We start from the raw sequence: 19,231 nt of genomic DNA, 5'->3' as shown, positions 1-19,231 counted from the left end.
TGAGGAGCTGATGTCAGCATGGTCACTCCAGTATACAATAACACTGATTAGATGTGAGACAGGACACTCGTCCCTCTCTTTAACCCCTCACTCTCCCTCGTTCCTGCTTCACTCCTTCATCTCTCTGCATGTTTATTCAGCACAGCTGATTCAGTAAAGCTAAGAGGAGAGAGCTGCAGTGGTGATGAGGATGATGAGGATGATGAAGAGCGCTCATTAACAGTGTGTTTACAGACAGAGTGAAAGATTTCATCTTCATCCACATTGGTTCTCGTCTTTGATGATGTCATAACAACCCTTTCTCAGAGCTAGCTCTTCAGTGAGACTTTCAACCATCAGACTGAACACTACACTAGAATACTACAGGTGAGGTGTGTGTGTGTGTGTGTGTGTGTGTGTGTGTGTGTGTGTGTGTGTGTAAAACCTCTGTTGTCTCTGTGGTGTTGCTGTGCTTGTTTACTCACACACAAAAACAAACACACACCCGTCTCGGCCTGAATTATGCACAACACCCCGATACACACTCAGCATCACCATCTGCTTCTCCCCTGCGTGTGTGTGTGTGTGTGTGTGTGTGTGTGTGTGTGTGTGCGCAACAGTGAGCGTAAACAAGCACAGTGGCACCACAGAGATAACAGCAGTTTTACACACACACACTTTGCATAATCATTTATACAATAATAATACAGTTCAGTTTGATTCAGTACAAAACATACATAATAGACAAAGACTCTCTCTCTCTTTCACACACACACACACACAGAGATAAGCACACTTCTTTAACATGTGTGTGAAGTAAATTGCACAATGTCTACTTGTCACACTTCAGATCATTCCAAAGATAGACACAAACACACACACACAAACACACAAACACACACACACACACACACACACACACAGAGTCTGTGTGTTTAGACCAGAGTCAGGTCCAAAAGTCTGAGTGGGCGAGCGAGGGCTGTTTTTATATCCTCCGTTAGCGAAAGCTGATACGGCGTTTTTCCCGGTCTGATCCTTATTATAAAAGAATCCGTGGGCCGCGTCCCAAACGCTCATGTTTAATACAGGGCCGCTAACATGAACATGTGGTTTGGGACGCGTACCAGCGGAGCAGTGACACTGTTCTGATGTTCCATATTTGTTTCATCTGAACGTCGGGTTCATTAAAAAAAAAAAAAAAAACAGCGACGTCTCCGTGGAGAAAAGCAAACGAGGCACGACGTCCGAGACGCGGACAAATTGGAAGCGAGGCATCATGGGATATGGCTGTTTGACCGTGAAGGATCGCTTCTCTCTAAAGACTTAAGGGAGTCGCACATACTTTCTACGAGTTTAAACAAATAAAGCGAGATTTGTGCTCGGTGGTTTTTCAGCTTCGACGCGGCGTACGGCGGAGGGAGACGCGTGTTTAAAAATGCTAGCCGAGCCCCAGCGCTTTTTTTTCCTGGAGAAACAGATAGATTTACAAGGCATGTGTGCGAAAGTGTGTGAGACTCCCCAGATCGAAAAAACACAGAAGATGTTGGCAAGAGCGAAATTATACATCTGTGAAGGTTAATACCTGTTTTCATTGGCTCAGCCTGCAGGTAGTTCTTAAAGGCCCGAGACGGCGGCGTTCTCCCGCACTCTGCTGACTCTCAGAGTTCTCCACACGGGAAAAATGACACTGCTCTTTAAACACCGCCGGGACCCGCGTTAAATCACTTTAATTATTTTTCACCGCTAATTTTTCCATCACTTTGCCGTTATGGATGCGTGAGAACCCAGCACAAATGATCCCACTTCAAATGGCTGGAGGTTCCGTGCCAGAACTATGTTTCTTATTAAAATCACCACCACCAAGGGCTGGGACAGAGCAGGAACCAAAAACAAACCCAACTTAAAAATGAACCAGAAAACACACTTTAGAACGCGACCGTCTGCTGGAGAACCGAGTGATTTACATGATAACTCACTTGTAAGGAGATCTAGCATTACAGCATTCCACCTGGTTATCCAACGAACATAACAGACCAGGAAACCCAATCATACGCTGGGGAACATAATGATATACCTGATGCTTTAGAACCCATTAAAATCCCAAATAATAACCTAGTGATCAACTGGAGAACCTAGAATTTTACCTGGTTATCCAGAGACACACTAGCAAACCCAACATAATGCAAGAGAACCCAATTATATGTCAGGAAACCCAACAATATGTGAGGTATCATTATACTGACACTCTGTAGAACCCAAGGCTGAAGAGCCCTGATAATAAATATATACCAGATACCCTGGAGAACCCAACAGCACGACAGAGAACCCCTGCGCTGGACAAGCCAGAAATCTAGCTGATTATCCAGTGAGATTCTGAGGAACATAACAAAATTCAAGAGAAATCAATTATTTACAGAGAAGCCCAACAATATTCCCAAGAAAACAACAGAGAACCCATGACTATACTGCAGAATCCAGTGATACTCCATAACGGAGAACCCAATGATACTCCAGACTATTCAGTAATAAACTGTGGAACCTCACAATATAGCAGAACACTGAGTGATACAATGGAGAACCCAACATACACAAGACGTTCCTTTGGTGTACAGAAAAAGCTAACAAAATGTTCCTGTGCTCTAGAACCCCAAAAAAATAGTAGGCAACCCAATGATATCATGAGGAACCTCAGGAAAAGACAGAGAAATTACAGGGAACTCAAGAATATGATACACTGTAGAACCCAATCATAGAGTGAGATAATGGAGAAGCTCCAGAAAACACCAGGATCCACAGAGCATACACAGAGGAACCTGATCATATATATATAAGAGAATACAATTTTTTGTGCTGGAGAACCGAACAATGTGTGTTCTAGTTTGCTCAATAATCCAGCCAGTGCTGCAGCTTAGAACCAAGACTACTAAAAACTTTCTACTCTGGAGAACTGAATGATCTACTGAGGAAAAGAAGGAGAACCCAGAGAAATCTGTGAGAAGTCAACTCTGTGTGGCATCTGATTCATCAACATCCTGCAGAGATCTGTGTGTGTGTGTGTGTGTGTGTGAGAGAGAACATAGCGAGTCCTGCACAGGATCTTAAACCTCTCAAGGCCCTGAAAACGATCAAATGACAGGTTACACAAGAACCACCGGCTGGAAATAAGTGGTCTCGCTGAGAGGGAGAGAAAACACACTTGTCCTTTTCCGAGGAGCAGAAACAAGACACCAGAACCGCAACAGAACATCAGGGACATGCCAGGGAACTCAACAATCTAATGGAGAAACCAACAATCTACTGGAGAACTGAGTAGCATGCCAGAAAACCGGAGAACATAAGGTAATGCAGAAGAACCCTATATACAGAGAACCCAATAATATGCTCAGAACTCCAAATGATATACTGGAGAACATACAGACAGACTGGAGAACCCAAATGATGAGATTGAGTAACCCCAGTAGACCCATAGACTTACTGGGCCCAAAGATAAATTTTGGGAAATTGTTGATATTCTGGAGAACACAATGATATTTTGGAAAACTCAGTGACATACTGGAGAATTCCACCATATTCTAGCACATCAAAGGACACAGTTGTAATGTATGTGGAGAACCCAATGACATACTGGGAAACTGATATTATACTGGAGAACCAAATAACATACTGGGAAACCAATTCGAGAACTCAATGATATACTGAGGAATACAATGAGGAAACCCAGAGATATGATATAGAACCCAATGATACCATGAAGAACCCAATCATTTTTATGTAAGAAAAAGCAGAAGAACCCAAAAATATCCTAAAGAACCCATGATACACTGAAAAAAAGTCAAAAACAAAGCTCTCAGAAACATTAAGAATATTCTGCTTCTTTCAAATCTGGTTCTTTCCAATCTGGTTCTTTCAAATTCTGGTTCTTTAGAACCGTTCTCTGGAGTTGGACGTGAGCCAATCCAAGACAGAGAGTAGCAAAAAATAAATAAAATCAGTGTTTGAACAGGAAACAAAAACTGGTGGAAAAGTTCATGAGTTCCTGAAAAAGTTCCTGTGGTATAAAAGGAGCTATACATGAGTCTGCATGCTGCGTGTGTGTGTGTGTGTGTGTGTGTGCGCGCGTGTGCATGTGTGTGTGTGTGTGTGTGTGGTAGAGCAGTTTGATGGGTGTCCTCCACAATCCCATAATCCCGCAGGACCAGTGGCCTTCTGCCAGAGACTGTGTTGTTTCTGCTGTTTTTGGCGACTGTTTCTGTGTGGGCCTGTGGGTGCTTCTGAGAGCCATTACTTTATAGAGTGTAACACACACACACACACAGTCTTATACACATACACTTATGCTGTAATTACATGCAACCCTCTCTCATTCTTGTTCTTGCTTTTTCACTTTCACACACACACACACACACACACACACACACACACACACAGTGTCCTTCAGTGTTCCTCATCTGGTTCGAGTTTGATGCACATGCTCTGGTTTTACAGCTCCAGTCTTGTATTTCATGGCAGATTTACCCAGCGGTTTGGTTCTACACAACTAATGACGGCACATCTCTTGTAAATTGTGGCACACCAATAATCTCCTGCTCAAAGCGACTTTTACCCTCCTGTGTACACACACACACACACACACAGCTCAGAGGTGGCCTTGCCTCCGTTCTTGCTCTCGTTACAAAGACCTCCTGTTTTCTCCTCTCTAAAACCCAAACACACACCAACACACGCTTACAGAAACACAAACAAATCGAGCAAAAAACACCAACATTCTCTAAAAAAACCACAACAATTATTGTACATGCAACAACAAACACTATAAACACAAACACTCCAACCCACAGCAGCAAACACCTTCGCTAGAAAAAACAAATAAATGCTCTAAGAAGCCACTGGATTCACTAAAAAGAGTAAAAATCTGCAAAAGGCATCAACACGTCAAGAAGGAAATTCTTCAACATGCTTCGGAACACCAAGAGTAACCAAGGGTCTCTAAACAAACACCAAGAGTCACCAAGGGTCTCTAAACAAACACCAAGAGTCACCAAGGGTCTCTAAACAAACACCAAGAGTCACCAAGGGTCTCTAAACAAACACCAAGAGTCACCAAGGGTCTCTAAACAAACACCAAGAGTCTCTAAACAAACACCAAGAGTCTCTAAACAAACACCAAGAGTCACCAAGGGTCTCTAAACAAACACCAAGAGTCACCAAGGGTCTCTAAACAAACACCAAGAGTCACCAAGGGTCTCTAAACAAACACCAAGAGTCACCAAGGGTCTCTAAACAAACACCAAGAGTCACCAAGGGTCTCTAAACAAACACCAAGAGTCTCTAAACAAACACCAAGAGTCACCAAGAGTCTCTAAACAAACACCAAGAGTCTCTAAACAAACACCAAGAGTCACCAAGAGTCTCTAAACAAACACCAATAGTCTCTAAACAAACACCAAGTGTCACCAAGGGTCTCTAAACAAACACCAAGAGTCTCTAAACAAACACCAAGAGTCACCAAGGGTCTCTAAACAAACACCAAGAGTCACCAAGGGTCTCTAAACAAACACCAAGAGTCACCAAGGGTCTCTAAACAAACACCAAGAGTCACCAAGGGTCTCTAAACAAACACCAAGAGTCACCAAGGGTCTCTAAACAAACACCAAGAGTCTCTAAACAAACACCAAGTGTCACCAAGGGTCTCTAAACAAACACCAAGAGTCACCAAGGGTCTCTAAACAAACACCAAGAGTCACCAAGGGTCTCTAAACAAACACCAAGAGTCTCTAAACAAACACCAAGTGTCACCAAGGGTCTCTAAACAAACACCAAGAGTCACCAAGGGTCTCTAAACAAACACCAAGAGTCACCAAGGGTGTCTAAACAAACACCAAGAGTCACCAAGGGTCTCTAAACAAACACCAAGAGTCTCTAAACAAACACCAAGAGTCACCAAGGGTCTCTAAACAAACACCAAGAGTCACCAAGGGTCTCTAAACAAACACCAAGAGTCACCAAGGGTCTCTAAACAAACACCAAGAGTCACCAAGGGTCTCTAAACAAACACCAAGAGTCTCTAAACAAACACCAAGTGTCACCAAGGGTCTCTAAACAAACACCAAGAGTCACCAAGGGTCTCTAAACAAACACCAAGAGTCACCAAGGGTCTCTAAACAAACACCAAGAGTCACCAAGGGTCTCTAAACAAACACCAAGAGTCACCAAGGGTCTCTAAACAAACACCAAGAGTCACCAAGAGTCTCTAAACAAACACCAAGAGTCTCTAAACAAACACCAAGAGTCTCTAAACAAACACCAAGAGTCTCTAAACAAACACCAAGGGTCTCTAAACAAACACCAAGGAGAATAGTGGATTTAAATGTGGTTTGTTGGGAAGTGAGAGTGTGTGTTCGTTTTTGTTGATGTGCGGTGTTCAGTGGTGTTTAGTGGTGTATTGGTCCGATAGAAGTGTTTAATAATACACTATATTGCCAAAAGTATTCGCTCACCTGCCTTGACTCGCATATGAACTTAAGTGACATCCCATTCCTAATCCATAGGGTTCAATATGACGTCGGTCCACCCTTTGCAGCGATAACAGCTTCAACTCTTCTGGGAAGGCTGTCCACAAGGTTTAGGAGTGTGTTTATGGGAATTTTTGACCATTCTTCCAGAAGCGCATTTGTGAGGTCACACACTGATGTTGGACGAGAAGGCCTGGCTCTCAGTCTCCGCTCTAATTCATCCCAAAGGTGTTCTATGGGGTTGAGGTCAGGACTCTGTGCAGGCCAGTCAAGTTCATCCACACCAGACTCTGTCATCCATGTCTTTATGGACCTTGCTTTGGTCACTGGTGCACAGTCATGTTGGAAGAGGAAGGGGCCAGCTCCAAACTGTTCCCACAAAGTTGGGAGCATGGAATTGTCCAAAATGTCTTGGTATGCTGAAGCATTCAGAGTTCCTTTCACTGGAACTAAGGGGCCAAGCCCAGCTCCTGAAAAACAACCCCACACCATAATCCCCCCTCCACCAAACTTTACACTTGGCACAATGCAGTCAGACAAGTACCGTTCTCCTGGCAACCGCCAAACCCAGACTCGTCCATCAGATTGCCAGATGGAGAAGCGCGATTTGTCACTCCAGAGAACGCGTCTCCACTGCTCTAGAGTCCAGTGGCGGCGTGCTTTACACCACTGCATCCGACGCTTTGCATTGCACTTGGTGATGTATGGCTTGGATGCAGCTGCTTGGCCATGGAAACCCATTCCATGAAGCTCTCTGCGCACTGTTCTTGAGCTAATCTGAAGGCCACATGAAGTTTGGAGGTCTGTAGCGATTGACTCTGCAGAAAGTTGGCGACCTCTTCGCACTATGCGCCTCAGCATCCGCTGACCCCGCTCCGGCGTTCAGGTGTTCAGTGGTGTTCATGGTGGTCATGGTGTTCAGTGGTGTTCATGGTGTTCAGTGGTGTTCACGGTGTTCAGTGGTGTTCATGGTGTTCAGTGGTGTTCAGGGCGTTCAGTGGTGTTCAGTGGTGTTCATGGTGTTCAGTGGTGTTCAGGGCGTTCAGTGGTGTCCATGGTGTTCAGTGGTGTTCATGGTGTTCAGTGGTGTCCATGGTGTTCAGTGGTGTTCATGGTGTTCAGTGGTGTTCATGGTGTTCAGTGGTGTTCATGGTGTTCATGGTGTTCATGGTGTTCAGTGGTGTTCAGGGTGTTCAGTGGTGTTCAGGGGTGTTCAGTGGTGTTCATGGTGTTCAGTGGTGTTCATGGTGTTCAGTGGTGTTCAGTGGTGTTCATGGTGTTCAGTGGTGTTCAGGGTGTTCAGTGGTGTTCAGTGGTGTTCATGGTGTTCAGTGGTGTTCAGGGTGTTCAGTGGTGTTCAGGGGTGTTCAGTGGTGTTCAGTGGTGTTCATGGTGTTCAGTGGTGTTCATGGTGTTCAGTGTGTTCAGTGGTGTTCATGGTGTTCAGTGGTGTTCATGGTGTTCAGTGGTGTTCATGGTGTTCAGTGGTGTTCAGTGGTGTTCATGGTGTTCAGTGGTGTTCATGGTGTTCAGTGGTGTTCAGGGTGTTCATGGTGTTCAGGGGTGTTCAGGGGTGTTCAGTGGTGTTCATGGTGTTCAGTGGTGTTCATGGTGTTCATGGTGTTCAGTGGTGTTCATGGTGTTCAGTGGTGTTCATGGTGTTCATGGTGTTCAGTGGTGTTCATGGTGTTCAGTGGTGTTCATGGTGTTCAGTGGTGTTCAGGGTGTTCAGTGTGTTCATGGTGTTCATGGTGTTCAGTGGTGTTCAGTGTGTTCAGTGGTGTTCAGTGGTGTTCAGGGTGTTCATGGTGTTCAGTGGTGTTCAGGGGTGTTCATGGTGTTCAGTGGTGTTCAGGGGTGTTCATGGTGTTCAGTGGTGTTCATGGTGTTCAGTGGTGTTCAGTGTGTTCAGTGTGTTCAGTGGTGTTCAGGGTGTTCATGGTGTTCAGTGGTGTTCATGGTGTTCAGTGGTGTTCATGGTGTTCAGTGGTGTTCAGTGTGTTCAGTGTGTTCAGTGGTGTTCAGTGGTGTTCAGGGTGTTCATGGTGTTCAGTGGTGTTCAGGGGTGTTCATGGTGTTCAGTGGTGTTCAGGGGTGTTCATGGTGTTCAGTGGTGTTCAGGGGTGTTCATGGTGTTCAGTGGTGTTCAGTGGTGTTCATGGTGTTCAGTGGTGTTCAGTGGTGTTCATGGTGTTCAGTGGTGTTCAGGGTGTTCAGTGGTGTTCAGGGTGTTCAGTGGTGTTCAGTGGTGTTCAGTGTGTTCATGGTGTTCAGTGGTGTTCAGGGTGTTCAGTGGTGTTCAGGGTGTTCAGTGGTGTTCAGTGGTGTTCAGTGTGTTCATGGTGTTCATGGTGTTCAGTGGTGTTCAGTGTGTTCATGGTGTTCAGTGGTGTTCAGTGGTGTTCATGGTGTTCAGTGGTGTTCAGTGTGTTCATGGTGTTCAGTGTGTTCATGGTGTTCATGGTGTTCAGTGGTGTTCATGGTGTTCAGGGGTGTTCAGTGGTGTTCAGTGTGTTCATGGTGTTCAGTGGTGTTCAGTGTGTTCATGGTGTTCAGTGGTGTTCAGTGTGTTCATGGTGTTCAGTGGTGTTCATGGTGTTCAGTGGTGTTCATGGTGTTCAGTGTGTTCATGGTGTTCAGTGTGTTCAGTGGTGTTCAGTGTGTTCATGGTGTTCAGTGGTGTTCAGTGTGTTCATGGTGTTCAGTGGTGTTCATGGTGTTCAGTGTGTTCATGGTGTTCAGTGGTGTTCAGTGTGTTCATGGTGTTCAGTGGTGTTCATGGTGTTCAGGGGTGTTCAGTGGTGTTCAGTGTGTTCATGGTGTTCAGTGGTGTTCAGTGTGTTCATGGTGTTCAGTGGTGTTCAGTGTGTTCATGGTGTTCAGTGGTGTTCATGGTGTTCAGTGGTGTTCATGGTGTTCAGTGTGTTCATGGTGTTCAGTGGTGTTCATGGTGTTCAGAGGTGTTCATGGTGTTCAGTGGTGTTCAGTGTGTTCATGGTGTTCAGTGTGTTCAGTGGTGTTCAGTGTGTTCATGGTGTTCAGTGGTGTTCAGTGTGTTCATGGTGTTCATGGTGTTCAGTGGTGTTCATGGTGTTCAGTGGTGTTCAGTGTGTTCAGTGGTGTTCATGGTGTTCAGGGGTGTTCAGTGGTGTTCAGTGGTGTTCATGGTGTTCAGTGTGTTCATGGTGTTCAGTGGTGTTCAGTGTGTTCATGGTGTTCAGTGGTGTTCATGGTGTTCAGTGTGTTCATGGTGTTCAGTGGTGTCCAGTGTGTTCATGGTGTTCAGTGTGTTCATGGTGTTCATGGTGTTCAGTGTGTTCATGGTGTTCAGTGGTGTTCATGGTGTTCAGTGGTGTTCAGTGTGTTCATGGTGTTCATGGTGTTCATGGTGTTCAGTGTGTTCATGGTGTTCAGTGTGTTCAGTGTGTTCAGTGGTGTTCATGGTGTTCAGTGGTGTTCATGGTGTTCAGTGTGTTCAGTGTGTTCAGTGGTGTTCAGTGTGTTCATGGTGTTCAGTGTGTTCAGTGGTGTTCAGTGTGTTCATGGTGTTCAGTGTGTTCATGGTGTTCAGTGTGTTCAGTGTGTTCATGGTGTTCAGTGTGTTCATGGTGTTCAGTGGTGTTCAGTGTGTTCATGGTGTTCAGTGGTGTTCAGGGTGTTCATGGTGTTCAGTGTGTTCATGGTGTTCAGTGTGTTCAGTGGTGTTCAGTGGTGTTCATGGTGTTCAGTGGTGTTCAGTGTGTTCATGGTGTTCAGTGGTGTTCAGTGTGTTCAGTGTGTTCATGGTGTTCAGTGGTGTTCAGTGTGTTCATGGTGTTCAGTGTGTTCATGGTGTTCAGTGTGTTCAGTGGTGTTCAGTGTGTTCATGGTGTTCAGTGGTGTTCAGTGTGTTCATGGTGTTCAGTGGTGTTCAGTGTGTTCATGGTGTTCAGTGTGTTCAGTGTGTTCATGGTGTTCAGTGGTGTTCAGTGTGTTCATGGTGTTCAGTGTGTTCATGGTGTTCAGTGTGTTCAGTGGTGTTCAGTGTGTTCATGGTGTTCAGTGGTGTTCAGTGTGTTCAGTGGTGTTCAGTGTGTTCAGTGGTGTTCAGTGTGTTCATGGTGTTCAGTGGTGTTCAGTGTGTTCAGTGTGTTCATGGTGTTCAGTGGTGTTCAGTGTGTTCAGTGGTGTTCAGTGTGTTCATGGTGTTCAGTGTGTTCAGTGGTGTTCAGTGTGTTCAGTGTGTTCAGTGGTGTTCAGTGTGTTCATGGTGTTCAGTGTGTTCATGGTGTTCAGTGGTGTTCAGTGGTGTTCAGTGGGTTCATGGTGTTCAGTGGTGTTCATGGTGTTCAGTGGTGTTCAGTGTGTTCATGGTGTTCAGTGGTGTTCAGTGTATTCAGTGGTGTTCAGTGTGTTCATGGTGTTCAGTGGTGTTCAGTGTGTTCATGGTGTTCAGTGGTGTTCAGTGTATTCAGTGGTGTTCAGTGTGTTCATGGTGTTCAGTGGTGTTCAGTGTGTTCATGGTGTTCAGTGTGTTCAGTGGTGTTCAGTGTGTTCATGGTGTTCAGTGGTGTTCAGTGTATTCAGTGGTGTTCAGTGTGTTCATGGTGTTCAGTGGTGTTCAGTGTGTTCATGGTGTTCAGTGTGTTCATGGTGTTCAGTGGTGTTCATGGTGTTCAGTGTATTCAGTGGTGTTCAGTGTGTTCAGTGGTGTTCAGTGTGTTCATGGTGTTCAGTGTGTTCAGTGGTGTTCAGTGTGTTCATGGTGTTCAGTGGTGTTCATGGTGTTCAGTGTATTCAGTGGTGTTCAGTGTGTTCAGTGTGTTCATGGTGTTCAGTGGTGTTCAGTGTATTCAGTGGTGTTCAGTGTGTTCAGTGGTGTTCAGTGTGTTCATGGTGTTCAGTGTGTTCATGGTGTTCAGTGGTGTTCATGGTGTTCAGTGGTGTTCATGGTGTTCAGTGGTGTTCAGTGGTGTTCAGTGGTGTTCATGGTGTTCAGTGGTGTTCAGTGGTGTTCATGGTGTTCAGTGGTGTTCAGTGGTGTTCATGGTGTTCAGTGGTGTTCATGGTGTTCAGTGGTGTTCAGTGGTGTTCATGGTGTTCAGTGGTGTTCAGTGTGTTCAGTGGTGTTCAGTGTGTTCATGGTGTTCAGTGGTGTTCATGGTGTTCAGTGGTGTTCAGTGTGTTCATGGTGTTCAGTGTGTTCAGTGGTGTTCATGGTGTTCAGTGGTGTTCAGTGTGTTCATGGTGTTCAGTGTGTTCATGGTGTTCAGTGGTGTTCATGGTGTTCAGTGGTGTTCAGTGTGTTCATGGTGTTCAGTGGTGTTCATGGTGTTCAGTGGTGTTCATGGTGTTCAGTGGTGTTCAGTGGTGTTCATGGTGTTCAGTGTGTTCATGGTGTTCAGTGGTGTTCAGTGTGTTCATGGTGTTCAGTGGTGTTCAGTGGTGTTCATGGTGTTCAGTGGTGTTCATGGTGTTCAGTGTGTTCAGTGGTGTTCAGTGTGTTCATGGTGTTCATGGTGTTCAGTGTGTTCATGGTGTTCAGTGGTGTTCATGGTGTTCAGTGTGTTCAGTGGTGTTCAGTGGTGTTCATGGTGTTCAGTGGTGTTCATGGTGTTCAGTGGTGTTCATGGTGTTCAGTGGTGTTCAGTGTGTTCATGGTGTTCAGTGGTGTTCATGGTGTTCAGTGTGTTCATGGTGTTCAGTGGTGTTCATGGTGTTCAGTGGTGTTCAGTGTGTTCATGGTGTTCAGTGTGTTCAGTGGTGTTCAGTGTGTTCATGGTGTTCAGTGGTGTTCAGTGTGTTCATGGTGTTCAGTGGTGTTCAGTGTGTTCATGGTGTTCAGTGGTGTTCATGGTTTTCAGTGTGTTCATGGTGTTCAGTGGTGTTCATGGTGTTCAGTGGTGTTCAGTGTGTTCAGTGGTGTTCAGTGGTGTTCAGTGTGTTCATGGTGTTCAGTGGTGTTCAGTGTGTTCATGGTGTTCAGTGGTGTTCAGTGGTGTTCAGTGTGTTCATGGTGTTCAGTGGTGTTCAGTGTGTTCAGTGGTGTTCAGTGTGTTCATGGTGTTCAGTGTGTTCAGTGGTGTTCATGGTGTTCAGTGTGTTCAGTGGTGTTCAGTGTGTTCATGGTGTTCAGTGGTGTTCAGTGTGTTCATGGTGTTCAGTGGTGTTCAGTGGGTTCATGGTGTTCAGTGGTGTTCATGGTGTTCAGTGGTGTTCAGTGTGTTCATGGTGTTCAGTGGTGTTCAGTGTGTTCAGTGGTGTTCAGTGTGTTCATGGTGTTCAGTGGTGTTCAGTGTGTTCATGGTGTTCAGTGGTGTTCAGTGTGTTCAGTGGTGTTCAGTGTGTTCATGGTGTTCAGTGGTGTTCAGTGTGTTCATGGTGTTCAGTGTGTTCAGTGGTGTTCAGTGGTGTTCATGGTGTTCAGTGTGTTCATGGTGTTCAGTGGTGTTCAGTGGTGTTCAGTGTGTTCATGGTGTTCAGTGTGTTCAGTGGTGTTCAGTGGTGTTCAGTGTGTTCATGGTGTTCAGTGTGTTCAGTGGTGTTCAGTGTGTTCATGGTGTTCAGTGGTGTTCAGTGTGTTCAGTGGTGTTCAGTGGTGTTCAGTGTGTTCATGGTGTTCAGTGGTGTTCAGTGTGTTCAGTGTGTTCATGGTGTTCAGTGGTGTTCATGGTGTTCAGTGGTGTTCAGTGTGTTCAGTGGTGTTCAGTGGTGTTCAGTGTGTTCATGGTGTTCAGTGGTGTTCAGTGTGTTCATGGTGTTCAGTGGTGTTCAGTGTGTTCAGTGTGTTCATGGTGTTCAGTGGTGTTCAGTGTGTTCAGTGGTGTTCAGTGTGTTCATGGTGTTCAGTGGTGTTCATGGTGTTCAGTGTGTTCAGTGGTGTTCAGTGTGTTCAGTGGTGTTCAGTGTGTTCATGGTGTTCAGTGGTGTTCAGTGTGTTCATGGTGTTCAGTGGTGTTCAGTGGGTTCATGGTGTTCAGTGGTGTTCATGGTGTTCAGTGGTGTTCAGTGTGTTCATGGTGTTCAGTGGTGTTCAGTGTATTCAGTGGTGTTCAGTGTGTTCATGGTGTTCAGTGGTGTTCAGTGTGTTCATGGTGTTCAGTGTGTTCAGTGGTGTTCAGTGTGTTCATGGTGTTCAGTGGTGTTCAGTGTATTCAGTGGTGTTCAGTGTGTTCATGGTGTTCAGTGGTGTTCAGTGTGTTCATGGTGTTCAGTGTGTTCATGGTGTTCAGTGGTGTTCATGGTGTTCAGTGTATTCAGTGGTGTTCAGTGTGTTCATGGTGTTCAGTGTGTTCATGGTGTTCAGTGTGTTCAGTGGTGTTCAGTGTGTTCATGGTGTTCAGTGGTGTTCATGGTGTTCAGTGTATTCAGTGGTGTTCAGTGTGTTCAGTGTGTTCATGGTGTTCAGTGGTGTTCATGGTGTTCAGTGTATTCAGTGGTGTTCAGTGTGTTCAGTGTGTTCATGGTGTTCAGTGGTGTTCAGTGTATTCAGTGGTGTTCATGGTGTTCAGTGGTGTTCAGTGTGTTCATGGTGTTCAGTGGTGTTCATGGTGTTCAGTGGTGTTCATGGTGTTCAGTGGTGTTCAGTGTGTTCAGTGGTGTTCAGTGTGTTCATGGTGTTCAGTGGTGTTCATGGTGTTCAGTGTGTTCATGGTGTTCAGTGGTGTTCATGGTGTTCAGTGGTGTTCATGGTGTTCAGTGGTGTTCAGTGTGTTCATGGTGTTCATGGTGTTCAGTGTGTTCATGGTGTTCAGTGGTGTTCATGGTGTTCAGTGGTGTTCATGGTGTTCAGTGTGTTCAGTGGTGTTCATGGTGTTCATGGTGTTCAGTGGTGTTCAGTGTGTTCATGGTGTTCAGTGGTGTTCAGTGGTGTTCAGTGTGTTCATGGTGTTCAGTGGTGTTCATGGTGTTCAGTGTGTTCATGGTGTTCAGTGGTGTTCAGTGGTGTTCAGTGTGTTCAGTGGTGTTCAGTGTGTTCATGGTGTTCAGTGTGTTCAGTGGTGTTCATGGTGTTCAGTGTGTTCATGGTGTTCAGTGTGTTCAGTGGTGTTCAGTGTGTTCATGGTGTTCAGTGGTGTTCAGTGTGTTCATGGTGTTCAGTGGTGTTCAGTGTGTTCATGGTGTTCAGTGGTGTTCATGGTTTTCAGTGTGTTCATGGTGTTCAGTGGTGTTCATGGTGTTCAGTGGTGTTCAGTGTGTTCATGGTGTTCATGGTGTTCAGTGGTGTTCAGTGGTGTTCAGTGTGTTCATGGTGTTCAGTGGTGTTCAGTGTGTTCATGGTGTTCAGTGGTGTTCAGTGTGTTCATGGTGTTCATGGTGTTCATGGTGTTCAGTGGTGTTCAGTGTGTTCATGGTGTTCAGTGTGTTCATGGTGTTCAGTGTGTTCAGTGGTGTTCAGTGTGTTCAGTGGTGTTCATGGTGTTCAGTGGTGTTCAGTGGTGTTCAGTGTGTTCATGGTGTTCAGTGTGTTCATGGTGTTCAGTGTGTTCATGGTGTTCAGTGGTGTTCAGTGTGTTCATGGTGTTCAGTGTGTTCAGTGGTGTTCAGTGGTGTTCATGGTGTTCAGTGGTGTTCAGTGTGTTCATGGTGTTCAGTGGTGTTCATGGTGTTCAGTGGTGTTCAGTGTGTTCATGGTGTTCAGTGGTGTTCATGGTGTTCAGTGTGTTCATGGTGTTCAGTGTGTTCATGGTGTTCAGTGGTGTTCAGTGGTGTTCATGGTGTTCAGTGGTGTTCAGTGGTGTTCAGTGTGTTCATGGTGTTCAGTGTGTTCAGTGGTGTTCAGTGGTGTTCAGTGGTGTTCATGGTGTTCAGTGGTGTTCAGTGTGTTCATGGTGTTCAGTGGTGTTCAGTGGTGTTCAGTGTGTTCATGGTGTTCAGTGGTGTTCATGGTGTTAAATAAACACGATCAGAACCTCACATTATTTCAGCATCAGCTTTCCCGCTGAATGGAGCGCCTGCTCGTTCTTCCCCGCGCTCTTCACGCGTTAGCGGCGGTAATTTCCAGCTCGGGTTTTTCCGCTCCTGTCTGCGGCGGTGTTGAGGAGATCACCGAATGGCAGAAAGAAAAGAAATAAGTGGATGTGTGTTTTTTTTTAAAGGGATGTGAACAGGAAGCAGCCGCATGTGCTTTTAGTCGTTTCAGATGCAGGCAATTATTGCTGTTTTCGTTGTAAAATGGAGGACCACATGTACTCTTTCCTGCCCTCCTGTTTAGCAGAGGGGCATAATTTACCCTCGCTATTAGCCCCCTGGGGCAATCAGGCACGGCAATCACACACACACACTTATAGACACACACACATATCTATACACATATATGCTCAGATCACAGCCTGATGCATGACAACGGCTCTGAAAAACGTGTCATACGCAGCTACAGTGTGAAACAGACGCTTACACACGTTGTCACTGAAGAAGACAATGCCTGTCAGGAGTGAGTGTGTGTGTGTGTGTGTGTGTGTGTGTGTGTGTGATTTTGTCTTAACAGGCTCATTTCATCCTGATGGCTTTAAATGATTTCATCACAATTAATGACACACACGGCGGCTCCCTGTGACTGGCTGGCAGATGTTCAGGGACCTCAGAGTGTCTTCATCTCTGTCTCAGAGTTAAAGAGGTACTTTCCTCCCGTGACAAACGATGCCGCGCGCCTTGTCAGCATCTGATCCGTAACCCTCTGCGCTCAAAGCGCTAAATTATCGACACATCTGTTCAGACTTTGTTAAAAATCTAGCCACCTTTTTATCTTTTTTTGTTTTTTTCCTCGTGCATATTGATGATCTGTACTTTTTTCTCCCTCCAGTTATTTAGAGGCTTCATCGTTCCAGGATGAAACATCTAGCCTCTTTTCTCTTTTTTTTCCTACAGCGGCAGCGAGAACGTGATCTCGTTTATCGTGACTAATTATAGTTGTCATGTCAGAATTACAGTAATTACAAGCTTGTAAAAAGGATTTACATTTAACTCTTTATGTGTCCATCAAACATCTGGTTATTTTCTACCACGGAACACATGATGCGTGGAGCTGGAGAGGAAATTAACACCTCCAAGTGGAATCGCATATTTACGGGAATTCTGATATGACACAAACAAGCTGGAAGCTCGGGGTCATGACGTCATCGTGTCTCCTGGCAGTGTTCAGAGAGGACGAATTAAACAACACACAGTTCAGTGAGTCAGTTAGAGTGTGGAGGGGAAACTTCTGGAATAGTCTTTAACTCTGAGACCCTGCTGAGATCAACTCTGAGATCAACTCTGAGATCAACTCTAAGATATGCTGAGATCAACTCTGAGATCAACTCTAAGATATGCTGAGATCAACTCTGAGATCAACTCTAAGATATGCTGAGATCAACTCTGAGATCAACTCTGAGATCAACTCTGAGATCAACTCTAAGATCAACTCTAAGATATGCTGAGATCAACTCTGAGATCAACTCTGAGATCAACTCTGAGATCAACTCAGATATGCTGAGATCAACTCTGAGATCAACTCTGAGATCAACTCTGAGATCAACTCTGAGATATGCTGAGATCAACTCTGAGATCAACTCTGAGATCAACTCTGAGATCAACTCTGAGATCAACTCTAAGATATGCTGAGATCAACTCTGAGATCAACTCTGAGATCAACTCTAAGATATGCTGAGATCAACTCTGAGATCAACTCTGAGATCAACTCTGAGATCAACTCTGAGATCAACTCTGAGATCAACTCTAATATATGCTGAGATCAACTCTGAGATCAACTCTGAGATCAACTCTGAGATCAACTCTGAGATCAACTCTGAGATCAACTCTGAGATATGCTGAGATCAACTCTGAGATCAACTCTGAGATCAACTCTGAGATCAACTCTGAGATCAACTCTAAGATATGCTGAGATCAACTCTGAGATCAACTCTGAGATCAACTCTAAGATATGCTGAGATCAACTCTGAGATCAACTCTGAGATCAACTCTGAGATCAACTCAGATATGCTGAGATCAACTCTGAGATCAACTCTGAGATCAACTCTGAGATCAACTCTGAGATCAACTCTGAGATCAACTCTAATATATGCTGAGATCAACTCTGAGATCAACTCTGAGATCCACCATCAACTGGGAAGTGTAAAAGTCTTTGGTGAAATGTGTTGGGGTTTAGTGGATAACACTAGTGTTTGGTGGAGTGTGTTGGGGTTTGGTTCAGTGTTAGTGTTTGCTGGAGTGTGTTGGGGTTTGGTTCAGTGTTAGTGTTTGGTGGAGTGTGTTGGGGTTTGGTTCAGTGTTAGTGTTTGCTGGAGTGTGTTGGGGTTTGGTTCAGTGTTAGTGTTTGGTGGAGTGTGTTGGGGTTTGGTTCAGTGTTAGTGTTTGGTGGGGTGTGTTGGGGTTTGGTGGAGAATATTTGCAAACTTTGTTACCCAATAACATTACTAATGTACAGTCAGATTAAAAATATTGGCACCCTTTAGTAAAATATGTTAAAACAGAGGAGGTCTTTGCTTTTAATGAGAGAAACATAATTTATAATTAGTCATATTACTGTAAGAAAAAATGATCAACAAAATATTTTCCTGATTTAAAAAAAAAAACCATTTGCCAATTATTGGCACACCAGCATTCAATAAAGAAAAAAACAGAACAAGAACTTGGGGACTTCTTCAAAGGGGTGCCAATACTTATGGATGAGTGTGAGGTCACTCACTTCATCAAGAACCAGTCTCCAGTGTAGCTGAGCGATGTGGACAATCAGACCTGAAATATCTCATTAATCCCGGAGTGTTAAGTATTTATATAAACAACGATATTGTCGTGTGTGTGTGTGTGTGTGTGTGTGTGAGAGAGAGAGAGAGAGAGAGAGAGAGCTATGTAAATATATGAGAGGTGTCCACAGCGTACGAGGTCAATAGTAGCGGGAGACGGCGTCTCATTAAGCACGTCAGAGCCACAGAGCGGACGTTCCTGACTTCATTCATTCCTCTCGCTTCCTAATTGCGAACTTAATTTTCCGACTCCATTGATTTTTTCTTCTTTTCTTTTTTTTTTTGCCTCCTCTCCGTCTGTTCATTTTCCTAATGAAACGCTTCAGAGCAATTTGGTGCCAAGTAAGTAAATGGAGCTTTAATTTGAGGGGTGGCTGCAGGAAGCAGATCTTTCAGCCCTGTGTCCTTCCGCACATTGTTACGGCTTAATACACACACACACACACACAGTTGTCAAGCCAAACACTACCCTGGTGTTGCTGTTTATTACAGAAGAAGAGTGTATTTGTTGGAGAACCCAACACTGCTGTTCTGTGGAGAAGGTTGTGGAGTGTTGGAGATGCTGGTGTTTGGCCTAAAAGATAATTGTAGCTTGTTGTAGAACATTGGTGATTAGTGGAGAAGATTGTGGTTACAATTTGCAAAACAAAAATGCTTGTTTGGTGAAGGTCTGTGATTTTGTGCTGAAGATTTTGGTTTGGTGGAGAAGGTCAGTGTTTGTTGGAGAAGGTCAGTGTTTGTTGGAGAAGGTCAGTGTTTGGTGGAGAAGGTTGTGGTCACAATGACAAATGTTTATTTAGTGAAGGTCTGTGGTTTAATGGAGAAGGTCAGGGCTTGGAGGAGAAGGTCTCTTTATTGTTGAGAAGATTGTGGTGTAATGGAGAAGATTGTGGTGTAATGGAGAAGGTTGTGGTGTAATGAAGGTCAGTGTTTGGTGGAGAAGGTTGTGGTGTAATGGAGAAGGTTGTGGTGTAATGGAGAAGGTCAGTGTTTGGTGGAGAAGGTCAGTGTTTGGTA

General features: G+C 44.9%; 1 protein-coding gene across 6 annotated transcripts in view; it reads right to left on the bottom strand.

Annotated features, from left to right (window-relative positions):
- The window catches only part of bnc2 (basonuclin zinc finger protein 2), a 235,410-nt gene that overhangs the window by 81,589 nt on the left and 134,590 nt on the right, over positions 1-19,231 (bottom strand). Inside the window, exon 2 of one of the 6 annotated variants that reach the window (XM_058386470.1) lies at positions 15,388-15,495. The exons of 4 other annotated variants lie outside the window; for them this stretch is intronic. Coding sequence is in view for 1 of the 2 variants with exons in the window: in XM_058386469.1 (XP_058242452.1) it covers positions 6,477-6,509 (33 nt within the window). In the remaining variant the exon portion in view is untranslated. Of the gene's footprint in view, positions 1-6,476; positions 6,525-15,387; positions 15,496-19,231 lie in introns of those variants that run through there. One more of the 6 variants, XM_058386469.1, reaches the window with a different exon arrangement.

This window comes from Hemibagrus wyckioides, linkage group LG03 (assembly GCF_019097595.1).
Source record: "Hemibagrus wyckioides isolate EC202008001 linkage group LG03, SWU_Hwy_1.0, whole genome shotgun sequence".
NCBI lineage: Eukaryota > Metazoa > Chordata > Actinopteri > Siluriformes > Bagridae > Hemibagrus > Hemibagrus wyckioides.
Note: the sequence above shows the minus strand (reverse complement) of the source record. Positions and strands in the feature narration are given on the sequence as shown.